The sequence below is a fragment of the Juglans microcarpa x Juglans regia genome, chromosome 1D (assembly GCF_004785595.1).
Source record: "Juglans microcarpa x Juglans regia isolate MS1-56 chromosome 1D, Jm3101_v1.0, whole genome shotgun sequence".
In the NCBI taxonomy this organism is placed as follows: Eukaryota; Viridiplantae; Streptophyta; class Magnoliopsida; order Fagales; family Juglandaceae; genus Juglans; species Juglans microcarpa x Juglans regia.
Window position 1 is genome coordinate 38,891,375 of NC_054594.1, and position 17,023 is coordinate 38,908,397.

The following is a 17,023-nucleotide window of genomic DNA, read 5'->3' on the forward strand; positions in this document are numbered from 1 at the left end:
AATATTTATTTATTAAAAAATAATATTTTATTTAATTTTAAATAATTATCTTAACTCATTTCATCTCAACGCATTATATAAAATATTTAAATTTTTCAGCCTTAATTCCGTAAATATATATATATATATATATATATATATATATATATATATATATTAGTTTCAAGCCATGGCGAAGTGAACACGTACCTCTGCTGCCTCAGTTACTGTTTCACTAGAAACCGCCTCGAAACTTGCTGCATGCGCATTCTTTCCCTGAAATCTCCCCGATCGAGCTTCTTTCATTTTTGGGATTCTAAGACATGGGTTTAGGTGGTGCGGAGGAGACATCGTCGTTTATGTCCGGTTTCATACAAAAGTGCGGTGGATATGTTGTCTTAGACGGCGGCTTTGCTACGGAGCTCGAACGACATGGGGCTGACCTCAACGACCCTCTCTGGAGCGCCAAGTGCCTTATTGATTCTCCTCATCTTGTCAGAAGGGTACTCTCTCTCTCTCTCTCTCTCTCTCTCTCTCTCTCTCTCTCGTTTTTCTCTCTGGTGCTTGGGAAATATGAGAAAAATGCAAGGAAAAGATTGTAAAATGGATTCCTTTTCTGTGTACTGTAAATTAAAACAAGGAAGAAGATGTTCAAGTGTTTATAATGATTAGAGCATGTTATCTTTTTTTATCATCCCTTCCATGATTCATCTATTTTTTTTCCAATTAATGATAGGTGGAGTTTTGGTGAGTTTGACTGGATTTATTATTCATTATGGTAACTTAGCAATTGAACTATATTGATTAAGGTTAATTTGCTTTAAAACAAAAGAAAAACATAGAAGTCGGTCCTCATGACATCGACTTCCTGACACACGAATATTACAATATTATAAATAAGAGCAACGCATATATATATAAATATATATATATATATATTTATATATATATATATATATGCATGTAAAGTTTAAATTTGATTCTCACAAGTCTAGATCAATCATACACGTGAACACTTGGTTGTAAAGTGTAATAATTGTATCTTCACAGGTAAGCTAGCTTATGAATTTCGTCTTGATCTTCATCGATCAGTGAAAATTGCAGAGCAGTACGTGGGGGTATCACATCTCATATTAGATTAAAAAAAGAAGATAATCAAGAATATTCCCAGTCAGTGGCAGTCGAAAATAAATACAGTACGTGTATTATATATAATGAAAAATGATATTTAGCTCATGAATTTGCTCTTATAGTTTGAAGTTTTTTTTTAAATGATTAAAGAAGTAAATATTAGTAAAGTCGTGATTTTTTTTCTTAATAGTTAAAGACGTTTAAAAAATATTTAAAAGAAAAATAAAAAAATAAAATTTGCGTTAGTGATAATTTTGAAGGAAGATGCATGAGACTTAGTAGCATCTATTATATATAAGAAAATATTATAGTTACAAAGAAATTATATAAAAATAATTTTAGATGTGATTTAATGTGATTTATAAAATTACTTTCCCATTCGTGCCTAAAGTTTTCCAGTGCATGTACGAGTGCGTGTGCAATGTCTCCTGTCGGATTCTCATGACAGGTCTCTTTCATGCAATAAAAGCCACTTCAAACAAAAACAGTTGTTTATTGTTTAGCACAAGATTGCATGCAAGAGAGGGAAATTGAAGTGAAAGGAGTAAGAGTATTTTCATTCTGAAAACAGTGCACATGATGTGCGGGCAGCTGAACGACATCAAAATGTCAATAATCAGCTGGATATATTGATCTAGAGATCGTATCAACTTTAAATTATCCTAAATTAATTCACTGTTTATAAATGATTTGAATATGATTTGCTAAAATACCACAATCACAACACTAGCTCAATGATTGTTCTATGATTTACACAGAAAGCGAAGAACGACTAATTTATGCATTTTGTTGTGAATTTTCTTGGTTCGTTGAATAGGTTCACCTAGATTATCTTGATGCCGGTGCAAACATCATATCGACAGCATCTTATCAGGTAGGTTCTTTTTTAATACCCGCCTAAGCCTTTTATCTTCCTCTGTTTTCACCCATGGTACTTTCTTTTATTGATACTCAGATTAACCATATATGTCACAGGCCACCATTCAGGGATTTGAGGCTAAAGGCTTCTCCAAGCAAGAAGCTGAAGCTTTGCTTAGAAAAAGTGTAGAAATTGCATGCGAGGCACGAGAAATTTACTATGACCGGTGCACAAAAGATTCTTGGGATTTCATGGAAAGTGGAACGAATTTGAAACGTCCAATTTTAGTTGCAGCTTCTGTGGGAAGCTATGGAGCTTATTTAGCGGATGGGTCTGAGTATAGGTGTGTGAACTTGGTCATGTCCAATATGGAGTAATTTCTGAAGTTGGTTTTCATTAACTGATGCATCATGTGTCATTTCTTACTCGAATGCTTAATTGCTTTGAATCATGCAATTGGAATTTAAGGTTGAGGTGACCCCTGCATATGTGACATCACGTACATGACCATGCGATCAAATTGGACAATTGCGCGCAAATGGCTATGCCCATCTTTGATTGGGAAGTATGATGTCTGTATCATAAGTGGCCAGGCTCGTTGGCCACGCATTGTGGCTCATTTTCCTTTCAGTTCAGCTTTAATAGTATGATCTTATCGTGATTCATCTACATGTCTCTATATGATTTGTTTTTTCTCCCTCGTCACAGCGGGAACTACGGTGATGCAGTTACTTTAGACACGTTGAAGGAGTTTCACAGAAGAAGGGTGCAGATTCTAGCAAACTCGGGGGCTGATCTAATTGCGTTTGAAACAATTCCAAATAAGCTAGAAGCGGAGGTATCATGCTTATATCAATTCCGTTTTTCAATTGTTGATCAACTGTATCATGTGCAAGGCATGCATGCATGTTTTGTTTTTTGTACTGAGACTTCAACATCTTAAGTACTGTGACTTTAATGGCACCAGTTTCAGCATGGGCTCTGGCTCTGGCTCTGGCTCTGGCTGAACATTTTTGTTGGTCCTTTTATTTAATGCAGGCATATGCTGAGCTTCTTGAGGAAGAAGGCATGGAAATCCCGGCATGGTTTTCTTTCAATTCCAAGGATGGAACTAATGTTGTTAGCGGTGATCCTATTGCAGAGTGTACCTCCATTGCAGATTCATGCAAGCAGGTTGTTTCCGTCGGAATCAACTGTACCCCTCCCAGATTTATCCATGGACTGATTACATCTATGCGGAAGGTATACAGTATTTCGGGTTATTAGTCATTACGGGATTTAAGTCATTGCAATTTAATCTTATATCCCCTGCAAATTGCAATCCTCACAACCCTCAAGTTCAGTACTGGATCTGCACGATTTATCACATTGTTGGACCAATCATTCTTCGTTACGTTCAACACAGCTAGCTGATATAATCCCTCTTCAAATGAGCAGTCAACTGAACAAACATCCCTTTAAAGAGTTCTTAACATGATGTTTCCAATTGGCAGCTAACAAGTAAACCAGTGCTGATATATCCCAACAGTGGAGAGACGTACGATGGTCAAACCAAGCAATGGGTGGTGAGTTTTCTGCTCTGGTACTCTAAATTCTGCTACAGCAAGGCTGAAGTTCCACAAATGGCAAGCTGTGATAATGTTTGAAGTTCTATGTTGTCCATTTTTTTTTTCACAGAAATCAAGTGGGGATGATGTAGATGAAGATTTTGTGACGTATATAGGGAAGTGGAGGGAGGCTGGGGCTTCTCTTTTCGGAGGGTGCTGCAGGACTACTCCTAAAACCATTAGAGGCATATCCAGGGCGCTCTTTGTCTCTGATAAAAATTAATGATCGATGCAGTTTAAGTGCAAACGGGAACCAATATTCCCACTGAAAAAGTAGCGCAAAATATGAACAACATCGAGCTTGGACATCACACTTGTGTTGACCCTACATTTTCAAGGCTGAGATGTATTGACAATAAGCAGCTTGGAAGTTTTTTGTTTTTTGTTTATCCAACTTGTTATATAAAGAGATTGTGTAAAAATAAATTCATAAAATGACACGTCTTATCTAATATAAGAGAAATAAGACACTACATATTGATGGAAACTTTTCTCAAAGATATATTGATTTGATCAGAGTAATATATATACAATGCTTAGAGTCCTATTTTAAGAAATAATACAAAATCTAAGATTTGAAAATGTACAATTGTTAAGAGGTAGTGAATAGAAACAACGTATCCATTAAATTCTCTTTGACAAAAGACAAGGATCTTGGCATTGACTTGATTGCTATGATCTAGTTTGATGCTATGTTTTTTAGCATTATCATTCTCTTTAATACGCCTCCGCAAGATTTGGCTACCATTAGCAAGACCAATCTTGATTCGTAGATATTCTGTGCGCTGCTTTGAGAGTGGTTTTGTCAAGATATCTGCAAGTTGGTCTTCAATGTGAAGATGACTAACTTTAAGTGTGCCTTTTTGAACTAAGTCACAAAGTGCAAGTCAATCTAATTGTGTTTCATTCTTGAATGTTGTATTGGATTATAACTCAAGTGGGTTGCTCCAAAATTATCACAAAGAAGCATAGGCGTTTCCTTGAGAGAAAAACTAATTTCTTGAAAGAGAGCTAATAGCCACATGGTTTCCAAAGCTGCATTTGCAAATGCACGATATTTTGCTTCCGTTGAAGATTGTGCAACAACTTTTTATTTTTTTGAACTCCATGAAATGGGATTGGATCCAAAAAAAGTGATATATGCTAAAGTTGAAGTGCGATCATCTTTGTTGCCTATCCAATCAACATCACTATAAGTTGTTAAGTATAAAGCAGCTGTTTTTCTGAGTTGAACACCATGGAATATTGTCTGCTTTAAGTATATGAGAAGCCTCTTGGCTGCTGTCCAATGAGTGATGGTCGGCTTGTGCATAAACTGTGAGAGTTTATTAATCGCATAAGAAATATCCAGACGAGTCAAAGACAGATATTGAAGGCTTCCTATTACTCTCCTAAACTCAGTATTGTCCATAGCTACAGTACCATCTACCAGATGAAGTGAAGTACTTGTTGAGTACTTCAATCATGTTTGTTATTTGTAGTAGATCCCGAATGCACTTGTATTGTGATAGAAACAAGCCTGCACAAGTGTTAATGCATTCGACCCTGAGGAAAAAATGAAGAGTACCCATATCCTTCAATGAAAACTCAACACTTAGTTTTTCAATAATTGATCCCACAAACTTTTTGTTACTACCCGTAATGATAAGATCATCAACATAGATAAGAAAATAACAAGTAACCGATTCATGTCTATAGATGAATAGAAAAGAATCAACTCTAGTATTCTGAAATCCAAGCTCAATAAGTGCCTTCTTCAAGGTTGAGTACCATGCACGAGGGGCTTGTTTAAGCCCATAGATTGCCTTTTTTAATCTAAAAACATAATTAGCTTTTGAAAGATCTTTGAACCCAGGGGGTTGCACCATGTAAACTGTTTTTGTTAATTTTCCATGTCAAAAAGCATTATTGACATCCATTTGTCTCAACACCCAGCCATTCATAATAGCAATTGACAGAACTACCCGAATAGTGACAGGCTTAACAATCAGACTGAAGGTTTCTTTATAATCAAGGCCAGGGTGTTGATTATACCCCTTGTCAACAAGTCTGGCTTTGAACCGATTTACTGAGCCATCAACTTTTCTTTTAACCCTAAAAACCAATTTGCATCTTATTGGGTTTCAATTTTCAAGAGCAGAGACCAAATCTCATGTTCCATATCGCATATCGCATGAGAGCTGTTAACTAACTGGACATAGCCTCATGCCACTGTGGGTGAGCTACAGCTTGGCTAACACATGTTGGTTCAATGGTTGATGGAAGAGGATGTTTTGTGACAACATGAATTTGTTTAGGTTTGAAGATGTTGTTCAGACCGTGTGGTCATGGAGTGAGTCCGAGAGGGTGGGTTTTCTAGTAAGGCAGTGGGCATGGAACTAGAAGTCAAGGGTATTGAAGCTGGAATTAATGGGGATGCATGCGTAGGTGCAGAATTTAAATTGGAATCATTTGATTGAGAAATGAGATTTAAATCTGCAAAACTTAGGGCATCAGATGTGCGTGTGTGATCTGGACAGAAACGGAAGAAATATTACCTGGAGGTGATGTGTCAATGGCGGCAACTGTTTTACACGTCACGGGCAGCGAAGATTCGGGAGAGGAGATGCGAGTTTGCACTTGCAGGAAAGTGAAATTTCTAGAATTATTTGGAACTGTGTTCGGTGGAAGAAGAATAAAAGCTTGAGGACTTGTGTTTGGGCTACCATGAGTCACTGGGCCAGTTATGTTGACTGGGTTTTGATGTTCATCAAAAGTTACATGCCGTGACACGTAGAGCCTTTTTGTAAGAGGATCCATGCACCTATATGTATTTTGATTTTGAGAGTATTCAAGAAAAATGCAAGGTATGGACTTGGACTGCATTTTGTGAGTATTGTATGGCCTTGTGAGAGGATAACAAAGACACCCAAACTTCCTTAATTTAAGATAATTGGGCCATTGACCAAATAGCACTTCAAATGATGATTTGTTTTCCAAAAGAGGAGTGAGATGATGATTTATGAGATATGTGGCAATTTGAAACGTATGAGGCCAATATGTGAGACGAAGAGATGCATCTTGTAGTAAGGTAAGTCCGATTTTCACAATATGTCGATGACGACATTCAGAGACTCCATTTTGTTGTGGAGTATATGGATCGATGGTGTAATGACTTATTCTATGAATGAACAAGTTTTTTTTAGACTTAAGAACTCACCACCATTATCAGAGTAGAAACTTTTTATTTTTGATTGAAAGCGTGTTTCAACAAGATTTTTGAATTGTGGAAAAATAGAGGAGACACCTGACTTTGATGACATAGGATAAAACCACATATATTTTGTAAAATGGTCAACAAAAATGAGATAGTACCGAGAACCATCAAGACCCGTAACATGAGCAGGACCCTAAACATCTGTATAAATGATTTCAAGAGGTGCGGAGCTTTGAAAACTAGTTAAGCCAAACGGTTGTTGATGTGCTTTATTAATATTACAAGAAGTACAAGAAGATGGTAAATTTTTTGTGGAAAGTGGAAGAGAGAATAAATTGACAATTTGTTGAACAATTTTCATGGATGGATGACCAAGACGCTTGTGCCATTCATCTATTGAAGTTCGTTCATGCATATTAGCAACCATTGTGGAATTGGATGTCGCCAGTGAAGTTGGAAACATGTAGACACCATTTCCACATGCACCTCTAAGTAGTAATTGTGGAAAAATAGAGGAGACACCCGACTTTGATGACATAGGATAAAACTACATATATTTTGTAAAATGGTCAACAAAAATGAGATAATACTGAGAACTATCAAGACTCGTAACATGAGGAGGACCCCAAACATCTGTATAAATGATTTCAAGAGGTGCAGAGCTTTGAAAACTAGTTAAGCCAAATGGTTGTTGATGTGCTTTATTAATATTGCAAGAAATACATGAAGATGGTAATTTTTTGTGGAAAGCGGAAGAGAGAATAAGTTGACAATTTGTTGAACAATTTTTATGGATGGATGACCAAGACACTTGTGCCATCCATCTATTGAAGTTCGTTTATGTACATTAGAAACCATTGTGGAATTGGATGTCGCCAGTGAAGTTGGAAACATGTAGATGCCATTTTCACATGCACTTCTGAGTAGTATCGTCCCCGTTATTTGTTCTTTCACAAGAAAATAAGATGAATGAAATTTAACAAAAACATTATTTTGTTTTGTGAAATGATGAACAAAAATTAAATTCTTATAAATATTAGGAACACAAAGTGTATCACGAAGATAAAACATTTTTTGGAGAGGTTTTAGGGTTAATAAACCAATATGTGAAACAGCCAAACCTGTACCATCACCAGGCATTACTTCGTCCGTTCCATCATATTCAGAATGAATGGACAAATTTCCAAGATCACTAGTAATATTGTGTGAAGCTGCAGAATCAAGAAGCCATTTTGATTCCTGAGTACTTGAAGTTGCGGCACAGTTTGCAGCGAACTTAGTGGGCTGTAACTATGGACATCCTTTTACCGTGTGACCCAACTGGTCACAATATTGGCATTTGGGCTGAAAACGTTTTTGGGCTGAGTTATTTCGGCCCGAGGTCCATTTGTTACCTTTATTCTCCTTTGAGTGGGTGTGTCCTGAGCTGTTTGTATTAGGGTTAGGAAACCCATTTTGCTTGGAGAAGTGCCTCTGTTGCTGGTCGCCATTTCCATTCTCCTTTGCCGTGAAGTTAGCAGTTGCAAAAAGCAGCTGTTAAGTAGCCTCCAAAGGACGAAGATAACTCTCATGACCGATAAGGAGATCATGGAGTTCTTCAAACATAGAGAGTGAGATCATCTTCAGATATTGGATGATCTATGAGAGCTATTTCATCATCCAATGCTTTGATAGCATGAAGATAGTTGGGATGATTTCCTCGTTGAATCAAGGTTAGTTCTTCCTTCAACTACATGGCCCTGGTCCGTGAACGACTAGCATACATAGTTTGAAATTTTTTCCATGCTTCTTGAAAGGTATTGGCTGTTGCGATGAGTGGGGTTATAGTTGGAGAGGTGGATGCAAGAATAGCACTCAAGATAAGTTTGTCTTGTCTAACCTAATGAGTTGTTTGAGAGGAGGTTGTGGATGTGCTGTCAGATGGAGGACATTGTAAATTCCTAGTAACATAGTCCATTTGGTCATACCCAATTAACAATGCTTCAAATTGAGCACGCCATTAAGAAAAAGTGGAAGGAGTGAGCTTCTCATTAATCTGAGCAGTAATGTTGAAAACAACCAAGAGATTTTCGATGGTGGATGAAGGAGGAGGGTTTGAATCTGTTGTGAAAGACATGATTTGAGTATTGGATCTTAATCTCGTTAGACGTAGGTTGTCTGATACCATATTTGAGAAATAAGACAATGCATATTGATCGAAACTTTCCTCAAAGATATATTGATTTGATCAGAGTAATATATATACAATGCTTTAGTCTCTATTTTAGGACATAATACAAAATCTAAGATTTGAAAATGTACAACTCTTACAGAGATAATGAATAAAAACATATGCATTAAATTCTCTTTGACAAAAGACAAAGATCTCGGCATTGATTTGATTGCTATGATTTCGGTTTGATGCTCTATTTTCAGTCTTATCATTCTTCTTAATTTTTAATACATTAGAGCGTCTTATCTAATACATTAGAGAAGTGGCATGTCATGAGTAAATAAATACGACGTTAATTGCATTTAACTTTTTCCATTTTCGGTTCGCTATTACACAAGGCTTCGTTTGTATAGTACAAGTGTTTTATCTCCTTTTATCTTATCTTATCATTACAAATTTTTTAAATTTTTACATAAAATATAACAAATAATTCAACTTTTTAAAATTTCAAAACAATAATAATATTAAAAATATAATATTTTAATAATATTTTATTTAACTTTCAATTTTCATCTAAAATTATTTTATCTCATCTATCTATCCAAATGCACCTAAGTTGAAAAATTATCAGATACTGAAGGATATGGTGTAAAAATTAATGCATATAACTTTTGTTTTTTAAAATGAAAATATAACCTTGATAAAAATAAAAATAAAAACCTAACAGAGAAATTAAAATTAAAATTCACTATTATTGGAAGAGAGCTGCTACATAGCATCCACTATAATGGGTGCACACAATGCACTCACTACGTGGATGCTTTTGGTCCATGTAATTTTTTTTTTTCACTAGACGGCTTCTCTCGTCTCTCTCATCGTTTCTCTCTCTCATCTCGACGCTCTCTCTCATCATATCTCTCTCATCCTCTCTCTCTCTCCTCGATTCTCTCTCTCATTGTCGGTCTCTCTCTTATCAACTCTCTCAGCTTACAGTAATTTTAAATTTAAGAGATAAATATTATAAAATATTTTTATCATTTGACTTATGTCACATAAGGTGTGCAACGGCTGCACCGCTTCTTCCCAGAGTTTTTCTTATTGGAAAGCAATAGAAGGAATAAAGTGAGACCACTAGCCTCACCGCCTCATGATATTTGTATTTTGTACCCCTCTTTTCCCTATTTGAAGTCGTTGGTCTCAATACCAAGTCAGCCGACACTGTGATGACCCCAATGGCTGTAACCATTCCTCTATATCCTCTGGTCTCTTCCACCCCAAGCTCCATAATTCCAACTAGCCAAGATGAGCAGAAGACCACTGCCAAGGACTCCACTCCAACTGGGGCTTTTAAAAACTGCAAAACAATAAAAGAACTCAGGCAATGGCACTGTCGCATCACAAAGAAGGGCCTCGGTCACAGTCCCTCTTCTGTGGCCAAGCTTATTGCCGCGTGCTCCGAAATGGGCACCCCAGAAAGCTTAGATTATGCTATAAAGGCATTCGAATTGTATAATGACGACGAGGGAACTACTTGTTCTTTGTACATGTACAATTCTTTAATTAGAGGTTACTCTTCTGCTGGGCTTGGTGATGAAGCTATCTTTCTTTTTGTAGAAATGTTGGTTGCGGGCATTGTACCCGACAAGTTTACCTTTCCGTTTATGCTGAGCGGGTGTGCGAAGGTTGTGGGGTTTTGTGAGGGAGTTCAAGCTCATGGAGTGGTCGTTAAGATGGGTTTAGAGGGGGATGTGTTTATTGGGAATTCGTTGGTTCATTTCTATGCGGAGTGTGGGAAGATGGATTATGCACGAAAGGTGTTTGATGCGATGCTTGATAGAAATGTTGTGTCATGGACTAGTTTGATTTGTGGTTATGCTAGGACGGGTCATCCGGAGGAGGCAGTTTCTTTGTTTTTTGAAATGGTGGAGGCAGGTATTAGACCCAATTCTGTCACAATGGTGTGTGTCATTTCAGCCTGTGCAAAGTTGAAGGATCATGAATTGGGCGAGAAGGTAAGTGCTTATATGAGTGAGGCAGGGGTGAAGCTTAACACTCTTATGATGAATGCGCTTGTTGATATGTACATGAAATGTGGAGCTATTGATACTGCAAAGAGGCTTTTTAATGAATGTGTTGATAGAAATCTGGTTCTATGCAATACTATCATGTCAAACTATGTGCGCCAGGGGCTGGTGAGAGAATCTCTTGCTGTGTTAGGTGATATGCTGCAACGGGGACCACAACCTGACAGAGTTACCATGTTATCTGCAATCTCCGCGTGTGCACAATTAGGTGATCTTCTCTTTGGAAAGCAGTGTCATGGCTATGTTTTGAGGAATGGGTTAGGAGGTTGGGATAACATATCTAATGCCATGGTAGACATGTACATGAAGTGCGGGAAACAACAAATGGCCTGCAGAGTTTTTGACTGTATGTCAAAGAAGAATGTGGTGTCGTGGAACTCATTGATTTCAGGTTTAATTAGAAATGGCGATGTGGAGTCAGCCTGGGAGATTTTCAATGAAATGCCAGAGAGTGATCTCGTGTCTTGGAACACGATGATCACTGCTTTGGTCCAAGAGAGCATGTTTGAGGAAGCAATTGAACTTTTCAGGTTGATGCAAAATGAAGGGATTAAAGCAGATAGGGTGACAATGATGGGTGTTGCATCTGCCTGTGGGTATTTAGGAGCTCTTGATCTTGCTAAGTGGGTCCTTACCTACATTGAAAAGAATGATATTCATTGTGACATGCGGCTTGGCACAGCCGTGGTTGACATGTTTGCTAGGTGTGGTGAACCTGAAAGTGCAATGCAAATTTTCAGAAAAATGCCTAAGAGAGATGTTTCTGCTTGGACTGCAGCCATTGGAGCAATGGCCATGGAGGGAAATGGGGAACGAGCGGTGGATCTTTTCAATGAGATGCTTGGGCTAGGGGTAAAACCTGATGAAGTAGTCTTTGTTGCGCTATTGACAGCATGCAGCCATGGCAGGTCTGTGGATCAAGGGCGGCATCTTTTCAGGTCAATGAAGGAAATCCATGGAATCTCCCCTCAAATTGTCCACTATGGGTGTATGGTTGATTTACTCAGCCGAGCTGGGTTGTTGGAAGAAGCTCTTGATCTCATTAAGAGCATGCCAATGGAACCTAACGATGTGATATGGGGATCTCTTTTAGCTGCTTGCCGGGTACATAAAAGGGTCGAAGTGGCAGCATATGTAGCTGAAAGGATAACTGAACTGGCTCCTGAGAGGACTGGCATTCATGTTCTTCTGTCAAACATATATGCATCTACTGGGAATTGGACTGAAGTTGCAAAAGTGAGGCTACAATTGAAGGAGAAAGGTGTCCATAAAGTACCGGGATCGAGCTCAACAATCATTAATGGAATAATCCATGAGTTTACCTCTTGTGATGAATCACACCCACAAAAGACCCACATCTCATCAATGCTACAAGAAATAAACTACAGAGTCAGAGATGAAGGCCATGTTCCTGATTTAACAAATATTATGCTTGACGTTGATGAGCATGAGAAAGAGTACTTGCTCAGCCAACATAGTGAGAAATTAGCCATAGCTTTTGGCCTTATCAGTACAGCTCAAGGCACGCCAATTCGTGTTGCTAAGAATCTCCGTATGTGCACTGATTGCCACTCGTTTACCAAACTAGTGTCAAGAATATATGAAAGGGAAATTATAGTTCGAGATAATAACAGGTTCCACTTTTTCCGGCAGGGGAATTGTTCTTGTTGTGATTATTGGTAGTAGAAATATTAAACTGATAAAGGAAAAGTAAAGCCTTCAGTTTTAATTTGCCCACTCCTAGGCCATTTATTTTGAAGCTAATTGTAAGCTTCACCATTAACAAATTTATTCATTCTTTATATCATTCGATTATATTCCAATTATTCACAAAGAATGAACACTGCAATTTTAGGCTTCAATCCAAGATGGGTTTAATTATTTTATTATTTAAATTGAGATTGAAATAGATGGATGCTAGAAATTTACAAGTTTACAACAAATAACAAACAAGCATAAAAACGCGAGGCAACCCTTTCTCTCCGAATACTCGGGGCATCACCTTTTTCTTGCGTCCCAACAATCTTCCATCGTCCAAGCCCAAAATGTTTTCAGAGTTACAAATTTCCAAGCTTCTCTCGTACTCACCCTGCCGAAGAAAAGTCGGCTTCAATGCGCTGCCTTGCAACTTCTTATGCAACCATTTCTGCACCAAAATTGACTCAACCCAAATCACCGAGTCACCGGAGCTTCCAAGCTGGGTCAAGTTCAGCGCGACCCAGAGCTCCGTCGCCGCAGATTCGGATGAGGATTTTGTGGTTCCTTCACTTGCTCACTGGGTTGAGAATCATAGGCTTCATGATCACGGCAAAGTTGTTAAGCGAATGCTAAGCGAAGCTGCCGAAACTGACGTAGAAAAAATCAGCAAAATCCTCCAGAATCGGTACCCATCGCCTGATAATGTAGCTCAAGCTCTAAGTGGTTCTGGTTTTATTGCGTCTAAAAGTTTGGTTGAACAGCTTCTGAAGAGGTTTAGTAATGATTGGATACTGGCCTTTGGAGTTTTCAAATGGGCAAAAGCGCAAACAGAATATAGGCATTCTCCAGAACTATATGACTTCATGGTCGACATCTTAGGAAAATCGAAGGAGTTCCATTCTATGTGGGAGTTGGTAGAGGAAATGAATCAGTTAGGAGGTTATGTCACATTGGTCACAATGAGTAAGGTCATGAGAAGGCTTGCAAGGGCTCGAAGGTACAACGAGGCGGTTGAGGCATTTAGGAATATGGTGCGGTTTGGTGTGAACAAAGATACCACAGCCATGGATGTACTAATGGATGCATTGGTGAAAGAGAATAGTGTTGAGCATGCCCGTAATGTTTTCTTGGAGTTCAAGGAAGTGATACCGGTAAATTCTCAATCTTTCAATATTTTGATTCATGGATGGTGCAAAGCTAGGAAACTTGACCATGCCAAAAAGGCTATGGAAGATATGGAGAAACACGGGTTTCGGCCTGATGTGTTCTCCTATAATTGTTTTGTCGAAGCATATGGTCGCGAAAAGGATTTTCGCAAAGTGGATGAAATTCTTGATGAAATGAAAGAGAATGGGTGCATGCCTAATGTAGTGACTTACACCATTGTGATGCATGCTCTTGGGAAGGCAAGTCAGGTGAATGAAGCTTTGGAGGTTTATGAGAAGATGAAGAGGAATGACTGTGTTCCTGATGCCTCATTTTATAGCTGTTTGATATTCATTCTTGGTAAGGCCGGTAGGCTAAAAGACGCACACGAATTATTCGAGGACATGAAGAAGCAGGGAGTTAGTCGGGATGTCTTGACGTACAATACCTTGATTTCTTGTTCTTGCATGCATTCGCAAGAAGAGACAGCTTTGAAGTTGCTTCAGAAAATGGAAGAGGATTCTTGCAAGCCAGATCTTAAGACCTATGCTCCTCTATTGAAGATGTGCTGCAGAAAGAAGAGAATGAAGCTGCTATACTTCTTGCTGGATCACATGTTCAGAAATGACATTAGCATAGAAGTAGGGACTTACTCGCTTCTGGTGAGCGAGTTATGTAAGGGCGGGAAACTTGAACAGGCTTGCTTATTCTTTGAAGAGATGGTGTCAAAGGGAATGGTTCCGAAGGACTGCACATGCAAGATGCTGATGAAAGAACTCGAGGGCAAGAAGATGACAAATGCAATGGAACACTGTGAAAAGTTGATGTCACAGGCAAAAGAGGAAAGAAACATTTAGCAAATCTTTCTGTAATTATTGTTCAGCTCAGGATGAATTGGTTCAGCTGTTCTATACGATGTTGTGTGTAAGTTTTGAATACATCTCCATCAGTGTAGGATCTCTCATCCCATCTAGTTTTTTTCCATCGATTTTACGATGAAAGCAACTGTTTTATTAACTCACTTTTAGATCATGGATGCGACCAATTGTATGAATTTCGGGCAGATGAGCAATAAATCATTCCGTCCTAATAAGTAAACAAATCCTCAGAAGTGTGATGTGGGTCCAATTCGACTTTGAGAATGCTTGCTTTTCATGGTAGAAATTAACTTTATAATCTCCAGTTTTCAAGAAACCTTGGACGACAAATTACCACTTCAACCGCTGCCGAAACTTACAAATTCTGCTCCTCAAATAGAAATAGGAAGGGATATTTCCCTCCCAATCCACTGGGTTGGGCCTGGCCTAGATATTGAGGCCCATCTTGGACTAGATCCTACCTTTCCACGGCCCAGGAATCACCAAAAGAACCTGGCCCATAAACTGTGTTAGCAGAAAGGAAATGCATTATGCGGGAAACAAGTCAAAGGGGAAAGATGGGACACGCCGATCCTGACACTCACCTGTGACACCTAGCATTAAAAGACGTATGCCGGCAAGTGAATGGAAAGCACGAGCAACCCTCCATTCTTTGATGATGGGAACAAGAAATGACCAGGCCGATCGCCTACCGGCGAGACTACTTGGGGAGCTACGCTGCATTAATGGCGTCACCTCAGACGCCATGCCGCATTAAAGGCCATGACCGGAGCAACTGTGGGTGTGATGCAAACCCTAACATAGGGTACGAGAATGTCCAATTCCAAAAATTTTAAGCTGCACAATTGGAAGATTTGTGCTCCTATAATTGTTTTTAGGAAGCAAATGATAGCTGACCGTATAAGCTTTTCAAAAGAGAAAACCTGGTGACCGGTCAGGCTGATATTCCTCAATAAACAACCGTCCAATACTGAGGCGCCACGCATGTATCTTATTTTGAGTTTGTCTACACCCGATACAGCCCCCTCACTTCTTCGTCTTCCCCTCAATTCCATTCCCAAACCACCTCGACCCACGACAGATAAATGCAATTAATGAGAATAGTAATTCACTATTCTTAACAATAGAGCCTGGAGACTTCTTAGTTCATCATGCTATTGCTCTAGGTTTACATACAACTACATTTATCTTAGTAAAAGGTGTTTTAGATGCACGTGGCTCCAAGTTAATGCCAGATAAAAAGGATCGATCTCGACCCCACGACGGAACTCAACCCCACACTCGATCTCAACCCCACGACGGAACTTGACCCCACACTCATCTCGTCGGCAACTCGACCCCCCGACGGAGCTCGACCCAAACAGGGGCATGGAGGAAAATTGAGTTGCAGAGAAAACTGTGAGATCTCCACCTATGTACCAAGTTGATTTTCGAAGCTGTTCAATATTACGAGTATTTTTGCATGCTTCTTGACTGAGATCTCCATAAAAAGCATTAATTTTTGTTTTACGGGTATTTCACAGTTTAAATAGAAAATTGTTAATACAAATTTAACTTTAGATTCTCAATGGTTGGGCGATGTTGTGTTAGTTAGCTCAAGTGTGAATCTGCTGCTTGGTTGTAGGTATTAATGTAAACCGGTGTTCAAGAAAGAGGAGAAAACGTTGGAAGCCTAAGAAAATGCCATGCACAGAAAGTGTTTGGTAAAAGTTCTATGAAGAAAAATTATGCTCAAATTGTCTATTTTACATTGTATTAGAGTTGCCATGGGTCTATTTGGATGAAATGGTAGTAATACACATATACAAACATGTAGTTGTGCATATTAGTCCATCTGTCTGAATGAATGATATTTGGGTCTATTTGGTTGAATGCAACTGCCAATAATGCCGCAAGCGAAGTTCTATTTTACACTGCCAACTGCCAATAGTTCTATTTTACACTGAATGAATGTTTATATTCAACTGGTTTATTAGTGGGTTGTTGATAAATACCAAACTTATTGCAATTGAGAACCACGTCAGATACTATTCCAGAAACTTATTGCAATTGAGAACCATATCAGAAACTTATTGCAATTGTGGGGTAAAGGGGGATGATATATGTACATTCCAGATGCTATGATAAATAATGCCTCAAGCACTTTCTATTTTGCAACACCCAGTTTTTAGTGAGTTGTGCAACACTCATTTTTTTTAGTATTTTTTGCACCAACATGCTACTTTCTTTTGTGAGCATGAACCAGTTTTTTTGTTTTTTTTTTGCACCAACAACTCACTATTTTCTTTTGTGA

General features: G+C 38.5%; 3 protein-coding genes across 3 annotated transcripts; all 3 read left to right on the plus strand.

Annotated features, from left to right (window-relative positions):
* The first annotated feature begins 159 nt into the window (after positions 1-159).
* Positions 160-4,055, plus strand: LOC121248920 (homocysteine S-methyltransferase 3-like). The gene is made up of 7 exons (XM_041147534.1): positions 160-482; positions 1,928-1,984; positions 2,086-2,312; positions 2,678-2,807; positions 3,008-3,211; positions 3,463-3,534; positions 3,647-4,055. Exons 1-7 carry the CDS (start codon positions 303-305, stop codon positions 3,797-3,799), a joined length of 1,023 nt encoding a protein of 340 aa, XP_041003468.1. The 5' UTR covers positions 160-302; the 3' UTR covers positions 3,800-4,055.
* A 6,012-nt stretch (positions 4,056-10,067) lies between these two features.
* LOC121268193 (pentatricopeptide repeat-containing protein At3g22690) lies at positions 10,068-12,870 on the plus strand. The gene has a single exon (XM_041172340.1). The coding sequence runs from the start codon at positions 10,148-10,150 to the stop codon at positions 12,689-12,691; it is 2,544 nt and encodes an 847-aa protein (XP_041028274.1). The 5' UTR covers positions 10,068-10,147; the 3' UTR covers positions 12,692-12,870.
* On the plus strand, positions 12,871-14,869 carry LOC121268199 (pentatricopeptide repeat-containing protein At3g22670, mitochondrial). The gene has a single exon (XM_041172353.1). It carries the CDS (start codon positions 13,054-13,056, stop codon positions 14,707-14,709), a length of 1,656 nt encoding a protein of 551 aa, XP_041028287.1. The 5' UTR covers positions 12,871-13,053; the 3' UTR covers positions 14,710-14,869.
* Positions 14,870-17,023: the final 2,154 nt, after the last annotated feature.

Bases quoted from the DNA above. Each gene is read 5' to 3' on its own strand.
- LOC121248920 (XM_041147534.1), top strand. From the start codon at position 303: ATGGGTTTAGGTGGTGCGGAGGAGACATCGTCGTTTATGTCCGGTTTC. The intron at 483-1,927 runs GTACTCTCTCTC...TTCGTTGAATAG, and splicing joins CTCCTCATCTTGTCAGAAGG to GTTCACCTAGATTATCTTGA. The intron at 2,808-3,007 runs GTATCATGCTTA...TATTTAATGCAG, and splicing joins CAAATAAGCTAGAAGCGGAG to GCATATGCTGAGCTTCTTGA.
- LOC121268193 (XM_041172340.1), top strand. From the start codon at position 10,148: ATGACCCCAATGGCTGTAACCATTCCTCTATATCCTCTGGTCTCTTCC.
- LOC121268199 (XM_041172353.1), top strand. From the start codon at position 13,054: ATGTTTTCAGAGTTACAAATTTCCAAGCTTCTCTCGTACTCACCCTGC.